Source organism: Harpia harpyja, chromosome 1 (genome assembly GCF_026419915.1).
Source record: "Harpia harpyja isolate bHarHar1 chromosome 1, bHarHar1 primary haplotype, whole genome shotgun sequence".
NCBI classification, from domain to species: domain Eukaryota; kingdom Metazoa; phylum Chordata; class Aves; order Accipitriformes; family Accipitridae; genus Harpia; species Harpia harpyja.
In genome coordinates this window covers 63,198,082-63,219,966 of record NC_068940.1, presented here as the reverse complement: position 1 = coordinate 63,219,966, position 21,885 = coordinate 63,198,082, and the positions used below count along the sequence as shown (strand labels likewise).

Here is a 21,885-nt window from a genome sequence, read left to right as displayed (position 1 = left end):
CTCTGGGGGCGGCTGGCACCGCTGCTGCCACCCGCGGCCCCCCCAAAAGGCAAGGGGCATTGGAGCCGTTACAACCGTTGGAGCGGCCCCTCGCGCGCCCGAGGGCTCGGGCACGCCTCCACCCCGCAGACTATGACTCCCGGCAGGCTCAGCTCGGCGCGGCTCGCGCGCCCCCGCGCAGAGCACGCCGGGAGCGGTGCCACCCCGCCAGCCCACACGCACTGCAGCGCCATGGCACGGCGCCGGGCGTGTTCGCTGTTCCTAAGGGAGCCCACGTGACTTGCATGCCTCGCTCCGATTGGAATAAACAGCCACCAGTTACCGCTGCCCCTTTTTTTAGCCCTCCCCCTCCAATGGCTGCGGGGAGAAAACAACCTCCCCTACGCGCGCTGCCACGCCTTCACCTCCGCCGCTCCGATTGGCTGCCTGGGCTCGCCCCGCCCCTTTTAAATACCTGTCGCTCTGTGACAGGTCGTCACGGAGTTCCTGTTGGAGGGGCTACCGCGGGGATTGGTCCCTCCCCCCCGCCATCCTCGCCTTCTCCTCGGAGCCCCGCCCCTGCCCCCGTAGCTCCTCCCGCGCTGGAGGGCGGCAATGTCAAACCGCTCGCTCGGGAGGACCCGATCCGCCGGCCCGCGCGAGCGCGCGCCCGCCCGCCCCCTCACGCCGGGGGGAAGGAGTCATCGCGCGCGCGCGCGCGAGGAGGCCGCAGCCCATCCCCGGCGCCGGCCGTGCGCCTGTGGCTCCAGCGCTCTGCCCTCAGCCTACGCGCGCGGCCGCCGGCCCCTCCCCCCGCCTCGAGCCCCGCCCTCGGCCTCTCGGCCCCTCCCCCTCCGTCACCGGCCCCGCCCCCGGGCTCGCCCGCCGTAAGCGGCCCCCTCCTCCGCCCCGCCCCGCGCCGCACTGGGACGGTGACGGCGGCGGCGGGAGGCAGAGCCCGGCCGAGCGAGGAGGCGGCAGCGGCAGCGGGGAGTCAGTGAGGCCCGCTGAGGGAGCGGGCGGGCTCCGCCCCTCCCCTGCCGAGCCTCCCTCCCCCTGCCCTTCCTCCCGCTCCCTCCCCCACCCCTCCTCCGCCTCCTCCCCGCACGCGCCAGGCGGAGAGGCTGCGAGGGAGCCCCGGGTACAACATGGCGGAGCACTCGGCCCCCGATAGCAAGCACAAGCCCGCCGCCAACTCCGTGGCGCTGCTCAACAGCCGCGCCGGGGCGGGCGGCGGCGGCGCGGCGGCGGCGGCTGCCGGCGGCCCCCCGGCGGGCGGAGGCGGCCTGTCGGGGGGCCTGTCGCAGCCGGCGGGCTGGCAGTCGCTCCTCTCCTTCACCATCCTCTTCCTGGCCTGGCTGGCCGGCTTCAGTTCCCGGCTCTTCGCCGTCATCCGCTTCGAGAGCATCATCCACGAGTTCGACCCCTGGTGAGTCCCCGCCGCTGCCGGACGGGACGGGGAGGCGGGAAAGCCGCCCCCTCTCCGGGCGCGCCTCAGGCGGGCGCCGCGCCGTGAGCCCCGGCGGCAGAGGTTGGGGGGGGGACGGGACGGACGACGCCCCGTAGGCTTCCGCGGCCGCGGGGACGGCGGCAGGCCCCCGCCGCCTGCCCCGCTCGGCCACTTCGCGAACTTGCGCCCTGCCTGTTCCCCCGGCCGCCGGCCGGAGGGAGCCGAGAGCCGCGGCCGCCCGGGGGGGGGAGGGAGGGAAGGGGGGAGGGAGGCGGCGCGGACGGGACGCGCCGTGGCAGGTCGGAGGGAGCCCGAGGGGTCGCGGTGCAGCGGAGACAGGCGTGAGGGGCCGCCGCGGGGCCGGGGCCGGGCGGCGGGGAGAGGGAAGCGCCGGGAGCGAGCAGCGGTGCCGGGCGCTTGGGTGTCCCCGCAGGGCGGGAGGGAGGAGGGAGTGCGGTGGCGGAGACCTCGGGGACGGGGAGGCGGCTGTTGCCCCGGATCCGGCGGAGCTGTGCCGGCTGGAGGTGGTGGAGTTGCGGCAGGACTCTCCACCGCCCTGCCGAGGGGCACGGGGAGAGCTGTGGCGCTGGCAGGGTGGCGGGGGGGCCGCCGGGCAGGAACCGGGGGCTCCGGCGACCGCCGTCGTAACGGAGCACTCGTAGCGAAGGTGGTCCGTGTCCTTCTGCGGCGGCCTTGGTCTCCAGATGCGCGGTGCGGCTTCTCGGAGTGGTCTTTCCTAGAGCCCTTGTCGGCCGGGGAGGGAGGAGGGTGAGGAATGCACTGCAGGAAGTAATCTTCATAAAAGTGACTTGAGGGATTACAGTGAAACGGGTGACATTGATTTACTGCCAGGTGTTTCAAAGAGGCGTTTCTGAGCCCAAGGACTTTTGCTGTTTCCCACGCATCTTGATTTTTCTAAAGATTGCTTTCCCTCCTGTAGAAGCTGTCTGTTCTTTTCCCTGTTGGAGGGGACTGAAACCATTTTATGTATAAGATCAAGAAATGCTGCACTCGTTCCTTGCAGCAAGGCGAAGTGAAAGATGACGGGACTCGTGGGGCAGTTTTTTTAACGCAAAAATGTGACAATGAATTTTTGTATTAGTGGCTACTTCATTCTAGGCATCCGTGGGGTTTTTTAGAGCTTTAAGCAGGGTAGGCGGCAGATGACTTTAGAATAATGAATTCTCTGGTTTAATTTAAAATTTTGTGTCTCGGGTCTTACTGTTAATCGCACGAAGGAAGGAGATGCTTAGTTTTGAAATGCACGGTAAACACTCTGTGTTAATCTAAAATTGTTACTGAAATTGTACTTATCTGCAAAGCATGCACTCCACTTTGATAGTTTCAAAAGCACAACTTCCTCTTTTCTGGTTGGTTTTTCCCCCCTCACTCCCCCCCCCCTACTGTAACCCATTCACAAATCATGGCTCACAATAGTGGATAGCGAACAAGGAATTGCTTTGTTTTTAAATACTGTCTGAAGTAATACACACTTTGTGATGTGAAAGCCAAATATTTCAAAATATCTTCAAAACATCAAGTAATTGCCCATAATTTAAGTGTTTTTCTGCACACACAAATGAATGGAAGGAATGCAAACTTTCAATTAATAAAGTTAACAATGGGGGAAGCATAGTTAAACACATCTGCAGTGAGACTATGAACCTGGGGTTGGATCCTATGGAGTAGTTCTCAGGCTCTTCTAATCTAAATTTAAGCAAAAAGACTTTCCTTACTATCATGGAGGAAACTTTTTTTTTTAAGCATACAACCTACATTTTTGTACAACTTTATCTGATTTTTATAATCAAGGCTCATCCTTGTTGGATAAATGGAAACTTTACAGTGTTGAGTTGCATAACTTCTGTTATTAAGCCTTGAAGGACATTAAAAAAGGTGCTGTGGGAGTTAAGTTCATAGTCATGGTATGTTTGTAAAGGTAAACTTCTGGTTTAAGCAATGTGTAAGTTGATGCAAAGTCATCTTCCTGAGTATGCAAACAGAAGGCATTGCTGCCTATGCTGCTGTATGTGCCTTTGCTAATTAGAGAATAGACGAAGTTGACAAAACTCATTGATTTTAATGCAGGTCTATGAGAAGCAGTTGAAATGTCAAGAATCATGCCAGTATCATGTTGCTGCATGCCAGAAATAGTAGAGGCAAATGCACTTAAGTTAGTAGGGAAGAGAACCTAAAATGGTAGAAGTGAGGAAAAACAAAAGTGCTTTTATTGCAGCAGCAATATTGGTGGAAAGAGTAAAAAATGATATTGGCCCTAAATACTGTTGAGTAGCTAGGTAGGAATGGTTTTTCACAGTTGTAAGGGTCTTACAAGTCTGAATCTAATGTGGTAAAGGAGCTTATGAAAAGAGATTAGAAGCAGTGCTCTATTTTTATTTTTTTAACCACTTCTTTAGCAGCTTGTCCAGGTAAACTGAATTTTCTTTTTTTTTTTTTTTTTTCTTCAGTATAGCGGCCATAGTCTTTGCTGGTGGAACAGTTCCATAGTTTTCTCCATTCCTTTGGCTTTTTCTGTCAAGCTTGCATAGGATATCTTGCAACGTGTTGATAAGTCACCTATTCTCTAGTGTTCGTTTTGTGATCAAGAGAGGAAGCTGAGGTATATTTGATAAAATGAAGAGCATTAGGCAAATTAGTTATTCTTTTGAATGGAAAAATACTGTTGCCTCTAAGGTGTAGAAAGCTTTCTCATTTACTTAGGAATCCAGTTTTCTGGTATGGACATAAGAAACTTAGGAGATCTGGGGTAGGAAGAAAGGGAGATTTGCCTTGGGTTTTCTACATATTAATTGAATCAAATACCACTTTTTTCTAACATCCCTTTCAAGCTGCATTTCTGACAGTAAAGTTTGGATTTGATTCCCAGGGAGGGGAAGTTTGCTTGTTTTCTGAAATTACCCTCTGAGACTTACTCCAGCTGGCATTTCTTCCAGAAATGACCCAAATGTAGTATAATAGGGCAAAGCAGTAGAGAGAGGACAGCTTTTGCTTTTGCTCTCAATGCCTGTGTGAGGAAAAAACAAACTGGTGTTTTGAAGTCACCATACTGTCACTTATGAACTTGTAACCTGTTCATCATTACTAGGATTACTGGTTTTTTTCCACACTCTATTGTATTGTATTGCCACTTTATTTTTATTTATTTCTCATGTCTTGTTTACTTTCCATACTTGAGCTGGTCTAGAGACTTTGAAAAATGTGTGTACTTTTTGGCGGCTCCTAGGTCAGGTGAGCTGATACATGAAGTCAGTCAGCATTGACTTTAAGCTGTGCTATGGACAGGCCTCCAGCATTTAACTTCAGGATTTCATTATCAGGCCAAGAACTTGAAACATGGACAGTGATCGTACACTGGGATGGACAGGTTTCACGTCTGAAATTTGGTTTGTCTGTTGGCTGGTGTGGCAGCTGGGTGGACCAGGAGCATAATTTCCATGCTTCGTACACACAAGTACGCGGTGAAAGCTTTTCATGAAAGTACAACAGCATGTTTAACTCAGTTGTCAAGCAAAGTCATTCTGTCTGTCAGATGTTGCCTTAAATGCCGGCATGGCTACTGAACCAAGGCAACCAAAATTATGGAGTACTTGAACAGGGACTAATTTCTATGCACTGGTTTGTTTAAAGTACAGCTCCAGCATGCCCGTATGCCGTTTCATTTGGCCGTTCGTATCATATATATACGTAATAATCTATATATGTGTGTGTGTATGTATGTATACATATAACGTAGATATATCTAGTGAGATCATTGCATCCTGATACTGCTACTAACTAAAACACTAACAACCTTTGCTACATCAGTAGTCTTCAGGGAGTGCTATCAAAATAGTAACATTCATTCTGTCTGCACAGTTCTTACCATTAAGTCACACCTGTGAGAACTGTATCTGAATCATATCCCATGACATTAGATCAAACTTCTGTCTTTCCCTGAGAATTTTAACAGCTTGCTAAACACCAGATTAACATGTTACTTTAGGAGTGAAAGCTGGTTTAAGCTGGAATGCAGAAGCTTGTGTGTCTGAGCATGAGACTCTCTCCATACCAGTTTGCACATGCAGGATGGAGCACCAGTGTGGTCTTTTGTCAGTTAGATTTGCCCACCCGCTACTGCCAGGAATGTTGTCTCCTACTGTCCTGCCTGTTCCTGGTACTGAACAGCACTCCCACAATCTCACATACATCTTTGCCTCTTCCAAACCAACATCACTGATTGCTCAAACCACCAGCTTTTTAACTGTCATCAGGGTGACCATTGTTTATCATACCTTACTGAGGTAATGTAATTGTGCTAGTGGGGAGTATGGTTTATGGATAGCAATCCGCTTTCTTGTCACTGATACCATCATCTACCATTAGTGGACTTTGGTGAATGGGGATGAACTGGTGAAAATAAACATAAGGTTGGTGTCACTGCTTGCATTTCGGAGGCAAACGAGTTAAAGGAAATTAGGACTTTACGTTGGGCACAGCCAAAAAGACAGGTTTTGCTAAGCTCAAATCATGTTTGCTAGATGGATTCTTGAGCTGTTATGAACTTTTTTCATTAATGAAAACATAAATTAACACCTATAAATATGATATGAAATCTTCATTAAAATAGAAAGTGTGACTCAAGTGAACATTAGAAGTGGTGTATGGAATTGATCAAACACTGGAGGTTGTGTAAATGTATTGATTTCATTGGGAGAGAGTAAGGTTGTGGGTTTGTGTTGTAGTTAGCTGATCCAATGGTTGCCTTCTGGAGTAGGAGTTCTCTGTCACCCACTGTGCAGTTCTGCTTTTTTCTTTGTGCTTGCTGTAAAGCAGTCATGGTGAGTTGATTCAATTAGGTAAATTGTCAAAATACTGTAACATTTTTGTTACCCGAGCCTGCCCACCATCAGTTTTTATATTGCAGTTTAATTTCTTATTTTTGAGGCAGAATATGAATGTTGGGAGGGAATGTAAATGGCAGCTGATTTTTAGAGGGTAAACTGGGATTGAGTGATAAGGAGGAGACATGTATACATATAAAAACAGAGCATGTTAAGACACTGGAGCAACAGGAGTGACAAAAGAAGGGGTATGTAGCAGTGAATGAGAGTGCCTTAAGCTGGTGTTCATAAGGAGAAAAAAAAAATCATGTAAAGAGGATGATAGTGTTGATAATCTCAATTAACAATGCTCAATCTGTAGGCTACGGCCAGATGTGGCCTGCCCAGATAATTCATCTGGCCATTGCTTGCTTACCTGCTAGTGACTCTTCTTGCTGGGCAGACAGACAGCAGATTGCATAGTAAATGTGTTCTTGAGGGGTGGCAGCCACTGTCATCTCCAAACTGCTCTCTTTCTGGAGGCTTTCAACCCATCACATAATCTTGTTGAAGGTGACTACATGAATGTGGATCTGTTTAGGAAACATTTCCCACCCACTTTAGGATTCTTTTCCCAAACATTTCCTTTTGTTTATAATCTTTGACAATTTCCAGACCTTGGGAAGGCATTTGATTCCAATCCAGTTTGAATATAATCACTTTGGATTGATTTTGAGATGTTGCAAATGTCATGAGATTTATATTGAAAACTTACTACAATATCTTCATTCACAAGATTTTTGATTCTATGAAATGAGAAGTACTCTATTTCTATTTTATAGGAATATATTTTAAAAGATTGAACTGTTCATTAACAGTAAGTACACAATTAAGTATTTTGTGACTTTTTTCTAAATGTAAGATACAGACATAGTACATTTGAATGATAAAAGTTGTTTATATTCTAGTAATACTAATAATTTTAGCAGGATTTCAGGTAGCCAGGTAGCTCAAACTCATTTCTGCCATTTTATTATAGTAGGAAAAATATTCTAGTATAGCCTCTGAATCTGATTTAGTGAGGCCTGTGTGTTCATGAAGGGCAAGTTTAGAGATTTTTATGTTCTTGGAGAATAGCCTGCCAGTATCTTCCCCTTCCCCCCTTTTTAATGAGGATGATCCAGATCAGGCATCTTTTTTGATCACTTCTATTGCAATGTTACATGGGTTGAGAAACTCTGTTAGCACAGGCTAGTCTCTGGCTTTTGGAGCTTTCTAGATTATAAGATAATAAGTCCTGTATGTCCAGGGACGTGAACAGCATTTCCTTGTTTAGGTACTTGGACGGTGTTGTTTTGAAGTGAAGTAAACTTTTCTAGAAGGTTGATATGGTGTTAACAGTCAAGAAGATGTGCAGTTGACTGTAGTGAACTTCTCTACTGCTTAGGTAATTGCAGAAATAGGTAAATATTAGAAATTTAATGGAAGGAGGACAATCTGAAAAAAGAACATTGGACAGAGTTGAAGGCATAGCAGAGACCATGCTTTGTGAGTGAGGAGACCTCAGGCTAGATTTGATCAGTTAGGCTGATGCAGCTGAAAAGCGGTTCACCATGTGGCCTCATAAAATAACATTCATGTAAGAATCAAACCTCTGCTCCATCTCTACTATTATTTTCTCCCATCTTTACTTAGCAGGTGGTGTTTCTTTCCTCACTTGCACAACTTTTAATTGGGGTGAAAACTTCATCAGACTTCATGTGGGTGCAGTAATGGGGTTATGCATGAGAGGGTAGGAGGGGCAGTGTTCAAAAAACATGTGCAGAGTATGGTTGAGTACAGAAACTATCTCTACAGTCTTCTTTTGGAAAACATAGGAGGTAAGACAGAATGCTTGCAAAGCGTTGACCCTTTTATTGATTTGTGGGTAGCAGAATGAAACTTGAAAAGGAAAATGTATTGGAATGTTTTATGTAGACTGGGTTGAAATGAACCAGCAGTTTAGCTTTTAATGCCGTGATTTTTTTTTTAAATGGTCTTCAGCAAATACTCAAACACTTGACTAGCTAGAGCAAATGCTATGATGAAAATCCTTGAATGGACTTTTCTTGGCATATATCCTATTATTTGGGCAGCTTAATATGTTCTGTTTTTTAAACAGAAATTTGATGTGATTACATAGGGTTAGGGTGGTTTATAAAGGTTACTTATGCTTCCTATCACAATTCTCTCTCTAATAGTCTCTGGTTTTGGCAGCCTGTAATCTTAATACTCATGTTTTTATATCTGTCTCATGTTGAACTGGTGGGGGAAGGGGAGAATAAAAATTTTGGACAGTAAAGCTAGCAGGAACATTCAAAATCCTATAGGTACTAATAGTGTTTAAATAGGTTGGGAGTAGTCTGGGTTTAGGGAGGTGTTTTTGCTGTTCCACAGGGATCTCTTCTGATTCAGTCAGGTTATTTCCCATTTAAAGTCTATCTGTGCATATGCTGCAGAGTTTCTTCCTTAATTTTTGAAAATTCCATTCTTGCAAGCCCTTTGAGGTACATTTGTACTGACATTTAGGGCTAATCCTGAGGGCTTCTTTCTACTTAGCAGAGCCATTAAAGCTGCTGCTTTCGGAGCTGTGGAGCCTGCACCCTGTAGCAGGGCATGCACAGATGTTTTTCCTAACTCATTTAGCAAAACTTCTAACCATCAGTCTTACCACTTGCTTAGAGAACAAAGTGAACTTAGGGCAAGTATTAGGTTCAATATTGTTATAGTCTTTCTGTGCTTCACATCTGCAGTAAATTTTGTAGTAGGTCCAACAGATACACTTAATTTCTGGCCCTGTAGCTGAGCAGAGCTTGTGATCTTTATCTGAGCTGTTGCTGGGAATCAAGCTGAGGTATTTTTAGTGTGGGTAGCTGGTCGGTCTGGGCTTGAGAGGTACCATGAAATTGACCCTAATGCTGCACCACACCTTACATAAGTTGAAGCAGCCCGAGGAATGAATTTAAGGACATAGATACAAACCAAATAGATCAGCTTCTGTATTTCTCAACTTACTGCTACTTTCCCAGGGTACAAGCTCCTTTGGCATATAGAGAATTAAATGCTTCCTATACTTCAAAAGTTCTTGCTATTCAAGTGAGGCAATATCCCTGTGCTTTAGAAAAAGAAGTGGTCTATTTTAAACAAGGAATAACTGAATGTTTGTACATGAGCGCTTCTAAGAGCAGGAAACAGTATTTAAAATGTCTGTCTGCTATGGGAGACCCAAGTCCAGTATCATATGCTACTTTTTAAAGAGCCCATCTAATATAAATGACTGGTGTATGTGGACTGTAATGATAATTAATTCCGGGTGTTACTATGCTTATCATATCATTTTCTATGTCAATTGATTTATATGGGTTATGTTAGTTTGTTAGGTAAAGAGCATGTTGGAGTTCTGCTCAGCTCATAATCCACGAAGATAGAATTACAAAACACCTTTTCAAAACTTCCCTCGCTTAAAACAAACAAAAACCCTTGGGAAACTACATTGCAACTGAGGATGTGAGTTTGGTTTGATTATTGATTTTTGGTGGTGTTCTTAATGGGATTGCTATTATCTTCTAGACTGTTTTCCACAGTATTTACATTTATTTGAAAAGAGTGGCTCACTGTATGGATGGGCAGCATCTATCCTGTTTGTTGAATAGTAAATGGATTTTGCAGAAGGGAAAAATAGCATGTCGTTATGTAATTTTAAACTGTTCCAGCACACGTGGCTGGGCAGCCTACATTTTGTGAATTCTTTGCTTTATTTTCAGTCTCTGCGTTCATTTTTTGCGATTATTATCCTATAAATGGTAGTCAACTTCTTTAAATCCAGGGAGTGTGATTTTATTTATTTTGATTCCAATCTTCCCAATAGATGGATATTTTAAGGAAATCTAGGTATGGAAAGTACCTGTTTGATGATGCAGCTGATTGGGAAGACCACATGTTGAACAGAATACTTGTGTGGTATAGCTAGAAGATTTGAAAATACAGCAATGCATTTCCTTGATGCAGAAGCAAAATGTAACAAAACAAGCCTACTTGTCCTGAATACTTTTCTTTACATTTATCCACCTTTTTTTTTTTTTTCTTTCTGTGGTGTATTACTTATGTCAAATGTGCTTCATTCCTATTCTAAACTTATCCCAAGCAGCATTTGGAAGTTCAGTTGAATAACTTAGATTTTCATAAATATTGTTTGGAATGTATATCTTGAAAAAGACAGTTTCATCTTCATGTTGAAATATTTAGAGTTATCATTTGGGTATTAAAGGCCTTTAAAATGCCTTTAATTCTTTCTCTGGCAATAGATAAAATGTCTTAAAATTGCTATTCTTCTAATTTAGAAAGTCGGCAAAACAAAATTGGAGCTTTGGCATTATTATATTGATGTTAACAACAGAAGTAAATGGGTGTCTCTTTGGCTTACTTTACTGTAGAACAAGAGTCATGAAAGCCAATGCAGTGTTTGAGTTCTCCAAGAAGTTGTGTACTGCTACTGTTTTGACTGTTTTATCTTATACAGCTGACTAGAATGATTTATCTAATGTCAGACGTCTGAAGTAATATTTGAAAAACTGTTGCATATGTCTCACAACTCATTTTACTCTGTAACAATTTTAATCTTTCAGTTGCCAAATAGAAAATGGATTTTGACATTGGAGAGACTACCTTAAACATTTGCCACAGTATCTTAATTTGTGATGTCTCAGGTCAGTTAGTGATGTAATTTTTCTCCTATGGCTAAACACCTTCAGGAGCCAAGGAATCTTTAGGGCTTTAATTTTGTAATCCACCACTGCTTTACCACACTTGCCCCACCCTCCCACAGTTAAGCCCAGTTTTTGCTTGGGAGAAGACTGGATGATATCTCTTGTGTAATTGTTTCATCACTGAATTTTATTTTCTAGCTTTTGCTTTAGTAAGTCAACTTCAGGGTCCCTTTTTCCTTATGCCTCCATCATACTCTAGTTTCAACACAGCATTCTTACCTATGTGCATTATGGTTTTGCTTTGTGGTAGTATGTTCCATACAGTGCAATCTGCTGTCTTCTTTCAGGGCTACCTTCAAGGAGAAAAAGCCACAGAACAGCTTTAAATGTTAGTCGAATGGTACTTTTACCTGGGAAGTTAAGTAGTGTTGTCTTCTATCTCAATATCTAATATGCTGTGCTGGAGTACCTGTGGATATCATTTGCGCATTGAAAAACACATGGAAGATGATTCCAAAGGTTCTTTCGAGAACCTCCAGGAAGCTGCTGTGGCAGTTCAGAGTGTGTTAAGTAAAGCCTGACTCTTGAGTATCTACAATATAACAAGGTGCTGCTAAGCTTGTCTTTGCTGGTGTAAATTGGCCTTATTTGCATCTAATCAAGTGGAGCAGTTCTCTTGAATTTCCCATCATCTGTTGGACATTTCCTGGGATAGTTTTCTGCTGTGTTAACAAGTTAAGGCAACTCGCAGAAATCTGGTAAGCGCAGGTGTCAGGATCTGCAGCTGGATGCAGGGAGAGGGGAAACTCCCCTTTTCCAGTGGCAGTGAGCTACTGTATTGGCACATCTTGTACCCTGATCTGATCTCAAGTATCCATGAGTTCTGTGACCAACAGGTCTTGGGCTATTGAGGGGTGAACATACCAACAGTTTCTGCTAACGCTCTTCTGCTGTGCTGTAACTGTTTACAAGTTCTGCCAGAAATAAGATTGTCATTGCTTAAATGGTTATATGGGATGTTGGGGATCTAGAGCCAAATCCCTTTTCTGAATCAGGAAGGCTAACTCTGAGTTTCTAATTTAAATGCACATTTGTGGAGAGAGAGTTGAGGGGGCATATAGTCTGGTGGGAATTGAAGTGTGAAAGGTCCTGGAACAGACCAATTAAAAATTCACATCTGGAGAGCGAGGAGAGAGAAGATTTAGGATTATGTGACCTAAGAACTATCCCTTGAGAACTTCTGCTAGGTCCTTCCAACAACTCTCACGTATCCCCTGCAATACACCTCTTTTCAACCCTGCCTGAACTGCAGCTGATCGTCTTGCTTTAGTATCCTTCTTTCCGCATTCCTTTTCATGGGCAACAAGATGTTCATTTTGCCTTACTGCATTTCATGTGGCAATGGGGGAGAAGGGGAAGGCATGGTACCTCAAGTCTGTACTTGTTATTTAATAAATAAAATGGCATTAGAAATTAAACTCATCCCTTTTACTGTTCATTAATATAAGACAGAAGGGCTGTAGCTACCAAACTGTATACTAATGTAGCCAGCTGGTCAAGGAGGTGATGTGTTTTGGAAAGGACATGCTCCTGGACGTAAGAAAGATAAGGCAATGGTGGGTGTAGTCTGTGAATATTTCCGTAATAGCATTTGTGGCAGAAAGGCATCACAGCTTCAGAACATATGTGTGTGTAATATTAAGCCTAGCTCATCTTAATGATGTTTCCCCACCTCCATGTTTTTATTTTATGTTCTTTTTTTTAAAAGCCCCTTTAAGATCACTTCTAAACATGAATTGGATTTTACTAAAGTGATGGGAGCACAGTGAAGTAGTTTGATAGCTACAATATAGTAAGACTAAGCAGTACTAGAAATTCCATCACATAATGAGAAAAAAAAACCATGTAACTTTAATTTCACATTGTACATGGCAGGAATTTAATATTAATTACAAATACTATCTTCAGTGCTGAGCACTGTAGTCACTGCAGTACACTTAATCTGTGTTGTTTCTGTGAGGATACCTAATAAAAAGCAAATAATGTTTTGTTATTACACTTTTGTGTTTCTTGTGCATAGTTTTTAAAGAAACATTGGTAACAATTCTTAACAGGTTGAATTAAATTCAGTGAAAACTTGCCTTTTTTAAAAATTTATTTAGACTTATTAGAAACAGTATGAAAGATAAAATGAATGTAGTGGATAACTGATTTCAAATTCTGCTTGCCATACTTATTTCAGAATAAATCAGGCATTGAAAGTGGATCAAGAATGCAAAATATGGTTAGAAAGATAAACTCCAGTCTGTGTATTGTAGGGAAGGATGAAGACCACTTTCTGCTGTCATCTTCTTTCCTGGTCTTTGTTTATTCTGTTGGTGACATCCTATTCCCACATCAGTATCCTCCAGTATGAGAATATGCAGTCACTCTGCAAACAGCTGGAAGACTTTCTGCCCTCAGCTGGAGGCTACCATCTCTTCTGTTGGACTGTATTAATAGATCATGTGAGTACTCCTAATCTGCTTCAGAGAAAAATAAGGTGAAATAGTTTAGATAATCTTTAGAGTGGTTTGCTTTTTAGCTGTGATTCAAGCTAATTTGTCTGATCTGGGTGCAAAAGTGGATTATGAGTGTTTCTGCACTCCTCTTAACTAGCAAAGGTCAGCCGAAGGGTAACTGCCACAGTTAAATTTGGGTGAGTGTATAATTGAGTACAAGGCATCCATCCTGGAGCTGTGAATCTCACCCCCACCCCCACCCCCGCCCTTTATTCTTTTGCACTTTGGGCTATATTCATGCCTTTTTCTTTTCAGCTTTATTTGATTAGGGCATGATTAGATCTATCTCTAGGTTTCTGCAAACCCTAGGTGTATTGTTTGGTTTGTTCTACAGGTAGCTATATATGTATAGCTATATATGTACATACCTACTGTGGAAAATTGCCTGGTCCCTGCTACATGCCTGATGAATGCAATATTTATGTCTATTTATGCCAGATTACTGAAGGGTTAAGTAGAATTTGAGCAGACATATTTAAATTAGATAAAATTAGGTCTCTAACCCAGCCTCAATCACTGGACAGAAGTTCAAGTTAGATAGACTGTCTGGTTCTGCTCTGGTGATGCTTTGTGTTATCCACTCTGAAACATTAATTGTTAGTTTTTCAGCGTTTGTTGTAGTAAAAAGTCAGTAAGTCAATATTGCAACAGGTGGAGCTGAACAGGTGCAATATGAGAGGTCCAGCTTCTTGGACTAAACATAATCTACATACAGAAAGGACAACTGAAAGGAAGCATAGTCAGAGAATTCAGGTAACTGAGAGCTAGTTGCAGGAGGAAGAATAGCAGGTGCATTAAGAGATGTACTAAAGAGCAAATATTTAAGGAATATTGGATGAAACACTACCTTATTTTAACTTGCTAAACTGACTTAGACTGCTGACATGCAACCACAATACTGTAGATTCTTTTAATTTCTGTGAGCTAACAAAAAACTATGTTGACGTAATCTGTTCAGAGTGGTTTGATATGTAATGTCCGATTCTGGCTGGACGTACTCTTTCTCATGTTACACAGAAGTTCAAGCAACAGGCTGTTGGTTATTGAGGGGTGAACACAATAGTTTCTGCTAAAGCTCTTCTATGGTGCTGTAACTGTTTAAATGTTCTGCCAGAAATGAGATTGTCATTGCTTAAATATTACATGGGATGTTGGGGATCTAGAGCTTTTCTAAGGGTCCTGTTTACTTTTTACCGTGTCTTGTATTTTACAGCGTAGAAACAGTCTGCCAGGCCACCTTGCATCCAGACTGATTTCTTAAATTTCACTTAAAGGGAAGTGATTGTGAAGTTAGTTCAACTGCATTTTGGTGTAGCTACTACTTCCATAGTTGCCACTGCACTGTAGCATATAGGTGACTTTTATTATGTAATAGAGATAACTGTGCCACATACTCCCAAATAGTTAAAATATAAGTACCTGCAATGAATGAGAAATATCCTTTATTTTGCTCTGTATTTCAGACTATTAAAAAACTTAGTATTCTTTTCTGGGTACGTATTGGATCTTGCTACAGGATAGCAGGTAGTATGTTTGAGATCAGTTTAGTAAGAGTCCACTATAGTTGTTTAGGTGTTACATGTTGCTTTGTTCTATAGTAGAAGACCATGAAAGAAGTGACTTGGGAGCTAGCCATCCTCTGTTCCCAGTCACTTCTTGTGAAGCAGTCATGTTCAGCCCATTGATTTCTAGTATCACATTTCTCACAGAAAGAATATTTTGCTTCTTAAAATATATTATTTAGCTAATTGCCTTTTGAATTCCTTTCTCCTGACCAAATCTTCATGTACCAGCCTTTAACTTAGAAGATTCTGAAGTTAAGCTGCCTCCATCATGTTAAAAACAAGTACAGCATGAATCTGTTTCATCCAAAAGAAACATCCTCCTTGAACATATTCTTGAATTCCATGCAAAGCCTTCAGAGTTGCAAGATGCAAGGCTAATGTGCTACAGAGTAGCCCAATAGCACTCAGAAAGAAACAGACATAACACTATAGAGCCTTTTGAGTTTGTGGTAGTTAATATTGTGTTGAGCAGAGAAGAGATGCCTTTTAAGAAGCTGATGCTGTCAAAGGATATGGAACCAGTATTGCCATCAGTATTGATGCCAGTCATAGTGTAGTATCTGCAGTGAAGTGTATATCCAGTAGAGCAGAGAACGAGCATTCGATTTTCCCCTTACCATTGAAAACTCTTCAGAATTTTGACTGTCCCAAGAAAAAATGTCATCATCACTTTCTTCTTAGGTCTAAAATGTTGTTAAATTTTATGAATGGCACACTTCACTGGTGAAGTATGTCTTTTAGTATTGATAAAACTAATGCTTTTCTTAATAATTTGCCTTGAGACATGGAATAGTTCAAAAGACAGAAAAAAGTCATGAAAAAGCCTAATAGGCACCATAGGAAGTGTCTGAAACTGTAGGCAGATATACGCCCGCTACAGTGATGATGGGAAGTATATTGTGGCTTCAGATGTGGTATATTGTGTGAAAACTATAAGCTGTGGTCGTGGAATTAAAAAGCTTGCAGCTCTTCAGCAAAAATACTGAAGATGCCCTGGGCTCTCTGAAGAAGTTAGAGTAACTGTATGCTCCCTGTAGAATTTCATATCATTAAGAAACTGGCAGCATGCAGTTCTTGATTTTAGCACTTGCTAAGCGTGACATCTTATTGCAGGCAGTGAAAATACCATGCCAAGTAGTGGAGTATGAATGCTGTAATCCTTCTTAAACAACTGGGGACATTCTGATATTCTTAATGGTTATTCTATAACCGTTCTGGCATTCTTCAGGATTTCCACTGAACACGGTTGAATGTTGGACCTGAAAAAATAGGTTCCCTTCGGGTTGTGCCACCCAGCTTTTTTTTCTGCCTGGACTTTCTACGGTTCTTCTCCATCAGGGATTATTCTAATGGTATTACAAACAGGAGGAGTTTTGTTGCTCGGCTGGATTCCAGGAACAGAAAATTCTTCCTCCTTTGACTCAGAATTTCCATGTTTTCTGAATTTAGGTGGCCACATCACTGCAGAACCTCCTGCCATTTTTATTACTTCAGTGTACTAACTATTCTTCCTATAACAAAGGAGTCTTCGCCACATTTTTGAGTGAGTGTGTTTGTTCAGAATTAGGAAATCTGAAATCAAAAGCAGGATCATGACCAATACTGAACCTGAGGAAACTCAGAATGATAGTACTGCTACCAATTCTCTTATCAAACATTAGACTTCTGGTTGACAGTCAACTTGCAGGATGTGTATTTCTCTTTTCAAATGGCCCTACTTGCAACAAAACCCCTAAAGATCAGTTGGGCCTCTCCATTCTTACTGTGAGGTCTGTAACACCTTGGGTTTAGGTTGTGGGCAGTAGGAAAGGCTTTTCACCTGTCATAAGTACTTCTGCCTACAGGTATTGCTGTGCAGAATTCTGATCTTGATTAGCTGAAACTGGCTTAAATGTCCATACATACTTTCCAAGGTTATAAACTCAACACAAGTAAGCATTTTCATGATGAGAAATACTGCTGTAGTGCCTCGAATTCATTATGTGATTGATGGGGTACTGTACTTCCATTTTAAAAACCATATGCAAAAATCATTGTGGTAATTGCTTATTCGTAGATACAGACTTCAGAATAAGACTTTCAGGATGTTGTGCTTGTAGTATAATATGTAGGCAAGCAGGTGTTTTGAAATTTAGTATGGAATACTGTATATATGTTTCTTTGTTTCAGTGGAAGTTACTGAACTTTCTCATTAAATTTGCCATAAAAGTGTTGCACTGAATAAATTCTTCCTTTGGATGCAAAGAATATGTCAGATATGGAGTCAATCTGCAACTATCTTTTTCAAGAATCTAGACTTGCCATCTCTAGATACTGTATGGCAGAATTGATTCTGTAATCTACATTTGCATTAAAAACTGACTCCTGGAATTGCTCGGATAGCTTGTAATGTTCACAGTTAGTTTGTATCATGTCATTTTTCCGAGTTTGCAGATGTGAAAATTTTGTGCATCTGCAGCTGAAGACTTTTAGAGCAGAGAAGCCTTTATAATTGCAGGCTTAGAAAATTTTCAACAGATTGTGCTAGTAAAGAGATTACATATTCTCACATGGCTATAAAATGCCAGATAAAAAGTCTAGGTGATGGGGTAATAGTAGCATGAAATTGACAGGGCTTTAGACAGTCAACATTCCCACAAGAAGCAACACTCTGATCTTGAGCTCTGTTGTAATGGGAGGGTCAAATGAATTCCATTGCTGTCAGTGTAATTTGCCTTGAATGTTGTTAAGATCTAGATGAAGTAATTGCATTACTGTACGTGTGCTCTTTTCCTGTATGTTCTTACTTTCTCAGTAGGCTGAATTTTATTGGAATGTTCATCTTAAATAGTACTTTTGTCAAGGAAATACTGAACTTAGGAATGTCAAAGCCAAAGATGTCTCCTTATAAATATAGCAGTAATTGTTGCTGTGAGGTGCTGGAGAACTCTATAGCTCCTGGATAGAGCAAGTGATCACTGTGACTAGCATTAACTTATCATCCTACAGCATTACCTTGTGTCATCAAAAAAGCAGTTCATAGGGTGGAATAAAAATCAAACCCAAGCATGAAAAGATAGTTAAGATTGTATATTAACAGTACGTAACATACAACTGAAAACTTTACAGGCTTTATTTTGCAAGTTGCCTAGTTAAGCTTTCCAAATTAATGTTGCTACTAAAAAAAAAATTATGCCTCTGCTCAGTTATTTTGCTGTTGCTGCTTGTGTTCTGTTCTATGCTGAAATTGAAATATGCTTTGAAAATGAGAACCATGTCTTTATTAACTCCTCTTAAGTTGTCTGCTGAACCAACTATAATATAGGTATCTCCAATAGTGCCACAAAATTAATGGTACCATACATAGAGTGCTTTTGTGATCATTAGAGCATCCCCCAAAATGTTCAAACTACAATACCAGCATAATTTGGTGGTTGGGGCTTTGAATTCTGAAATGTACAAAGACTTAGGATTGTTTGATGATTCCTTTAAAGCTTAGCTCAGAGGAGGAGACAGTTCAAACTACAGGCCTGACAGAAAGAGGCAAGGAGAACAGCAAAGTATCACTTTTCCTCCTAGAACATCAGCTAAAATAAGAAAAGTCAACGCTTACTGGTGTTAGTCAGTCAGGTCCTTAAGAGCTCTTCTCTGCTGAATGTTAGCAAGTGTGTATCTTCTTTACAACATGGACTGAGTCTTTCAAGCTAAGTTCTTAATTAGGCATGTGCTTCACATAATTTTGTTCTTTATTCTTCTCAGGTCTGTCTCAAATTGGCTTGCCTCAGAGGGATGAGAGAGAATGAGAGGGAATCTTAGGAGATGGGTGAGCAGTTCCCATACCTCAAGATCAGATGGGTGGGAGAAAAGGGATCCTTTCCTTCAGTCTGGTTCTGCAACACAGTACTGCACCCTATTTAATCACTGTAACCAGCAGTGTACTCCAGTTCCTGTGTCTCCTTGGCTAATGTCTAGCCAGTCAGAAAGAGGGTTGGATAAAAAACCTAAATATCACCTATGCTTGCTGCTGCTGGAGATGGAAGAACCAGGGAAGACAGTGATGCCCAAGCCTGAAATGCAACCCCTACCCAATCCTGGCTGTTCTTGTCTCCGTTCTGATTCCCTCCTCAGCTGCAGCCCCTAAATCTCCAGGATGCGGGCATAAGCAAAGGCAGCACTTTTTCTGATATTTCCTAGGGCTATTTTACACACCTATGAAACCTATAGATAGTTGTAGATACCATGACAGTACTGCTGAAGAAATACAATACCACTGTGCTGTGTTTCAAACATAGTTTGAAAAGTACCAAGAGAGTAAGAAGGTTGTGTGACTATGGCTTGTGATACTTGCTGTTTGTTAGCAGTGCTCTCCATTCTGGATGTGCTGGTTTTGGCTGGGATAGTGTTAATTTTCTTCACAGTAGCTAGTATTGGGCTGTGTTTTGGATTTGTGCTGAAAACAGTGTTGGTAACACAGGGATGTTTTTGTTACTGCTGAGCAGGGCTTACACAGAGCCAAGGCCTTTTCTACTCCTCCCCCCACCCCACCAGCGAGGAGGCTGGGGGGCACAAGAAGTTGGGAGGGGACACAGCTGGGACAGCCGATCCCAACTGACCAAACAGATATTCCAGACCATATGATGTCATGCTCAGCATATAAATCTGGGGGGAGGTTCAGAGTGATGGCGTTTGTCTTCCCAAGTCACCGTTAGGTGTGATGGAGCCCTGCTTTCCTGGAGATGGCTGAACACCTGTCTGCCCACGGGAAGTAGTGAATGGATTCCTTGTTTTGCTTTGCTTGTGCGTGTGGCTTTTGCTTTACTTATTAAACTGTCTTTTATCTCGGTTCACGAGTTTTTTCACTTTTACCCTTCTGATTCTCTCCCACAACCAAACCAGGGGGTAGTGAGGGAGTGGCTGTGTGGGGCTTAGTTGCTGGCTGGGGTTAAACCATGACAGTCCTTTTGGTGCCCAACGTGGCGCTCAGAGGATTCAAGATAACAACAGGTTTGACTGGAATGTGCTAGATTGAATTTATAGCTGTTATTGCTGTTTAGCTGTTAATGGGCAGGCTTCTGTGCTTGCCATGGGGCTTGCTTGCCTCACTGTATCTTAGAGTCTAGTGCTCGTTAGTGGCTGCTTTTTGCTTTCACTGCTTGCTGTGCTGCTGTACTGCTTATCACCTTACTCTGCGGTGCCTGGGAACATTTTGCTAACAGCAATGGTGATATGCCTGGGCTGGCAGATGGCCAGGGCATCGCTGCTGTTTCTGTGCTGCTGTACTGGACAGGCTGGAACTCCAGTGTGAACTCCAGTCAAAGGGACTCTTGCCTCTCTCCATTCTGGCCAAATGGGAAACAGTTTTACAAGGTTCAGGCTTGTCTCTAAGGAGTAGAGTGCTATGAAGTGGGTAAGCAGTATCAGGGTGTAATACTGGCATCATATGATTGCTAGACCATACTGTTGTCTCGTGGACTGCCCGCTGTTGCCACTTTGTCAGTGCCTGAAGCTGGCTTTGATATGCAGCATTACTCATCAAGCTTCTCCTTATGTATGCATATGTTTATATTTACATTTTAACTTATTTTTGTTTGCAGGTTACCTAGTGGGAGGTGAAGTGAGCACTTTTTTTTTTTTTTTCCTCCCCTAAAGTCAAATTGACATGCTGTAGTTAAGCTTCTAAATATTTTTCTTAGGTTTCTGTTGTCAGAATGTTTTTTCTCATTCTCACCTATAGGTTTTCTCGCAGTGAAAAATTAATGTACCTATAGTATTGCTAATAATTTCTGCTGTAAAGACATGCCCAGCTGTGTCTGCATGCTTTCATTTGTGGCAAAAGAATCAATTGCTTTTTGAGAGAAGGGGTTAATAGATTTGTATCTATCCAGAAGTATATTAGGAGGGAAGATTAAATTCTTACCTCTTAAGTGGTAGAAGTAGAATGCTGTTATGTTGCATTTCAATTTTGCGTGGTAATTCATTGTTATTAAAGACTTAATGGGATGCTGCCAAAGCACAAGACAGTTGTTCGCATCCTTCTGAAGTCAGTTATGAAGCTTTACTAGTTCAAAACATGAGGAGAATGTCAATATGTATTCTTCTTGCCTATTTAATTTGTTTAACTAATCTTTTAATACTCTAAAAGTAAACATTAGTCATACTTTTGTAGCCTCTGTGAGTTTGAGTCAGGATTTAAAAAGTTGAAAGTAATTCATGTTAGTAAATATCTTTCTTGTTTCCTTTTTAAAGTTCTAGGATAACAACATTGGCTGGGTTTTCAGTGCATTTTAAGTCCGGTCCATAGCTGGCTGGATTGTATGCATCCTGTGCAACATGGAACTCCTGCTTTGTCTTGTACCATACTGCAGGCATTTGGCACTAAACAAATTAACAATAGACCTTGCTATACTAAGATAAGAGGCTAATTTTACAGGTACAGCATTTCATAAATCACATTATACTTGACAGTTCAGAACTGGAGAATTAATTAATATTTAGAAATCTAGTCAAATGGGAATAGTTGCAGGCTTATTAGAAACAAATGTCACATTGCTGTTTGATACAAAGATTTCTAGGTCAGAATGATTGAAGTTTGTGTGAATTTTCTTATATAAACATGACTAATTACTTTTGAAAGTCTACAGTTTTATCAGTTAGTGTATCGTATATAACTGCTTATTTAACATGTGAGAGAGTGTTCCTGAAAATACTGCGCTCTTTTTTTTTTATTTACTTATTTTTAATGTTACTTGACTGATGCTATGATAGTTCTGTCAGTAGAAACATGCA

The 21,885-nt window shown here is 42.2% G+C and overlaps 1 protein-coding gene across 1 annotated transcript in view; it reads left to right on the top strand.

Annotated features, from left to right (window-relative positions):
• Nucleotides 1-920: 920 nt before the first annotated feature.
• Nucleotides 921-21,885, top strand: part of STT3B (STT3 oligosaccharyltransferase complex catalytic subunit B) — a 53,418-nt gene continuing 32,453 nt past the window's right edge. The window contains exon 1 of the mRNA XM_052797478.1: nucleotides 921-1,408. Within this exon, the coding sequence (XP_052653438.1) occupies nucleotides 1,128-1,408 (281 nt within the window). The 5' untranslated portion in view covers nucleotides 921-1,127. The remainder of the gene's footprint in view (nucleotides 1,409-21,885) is intronic.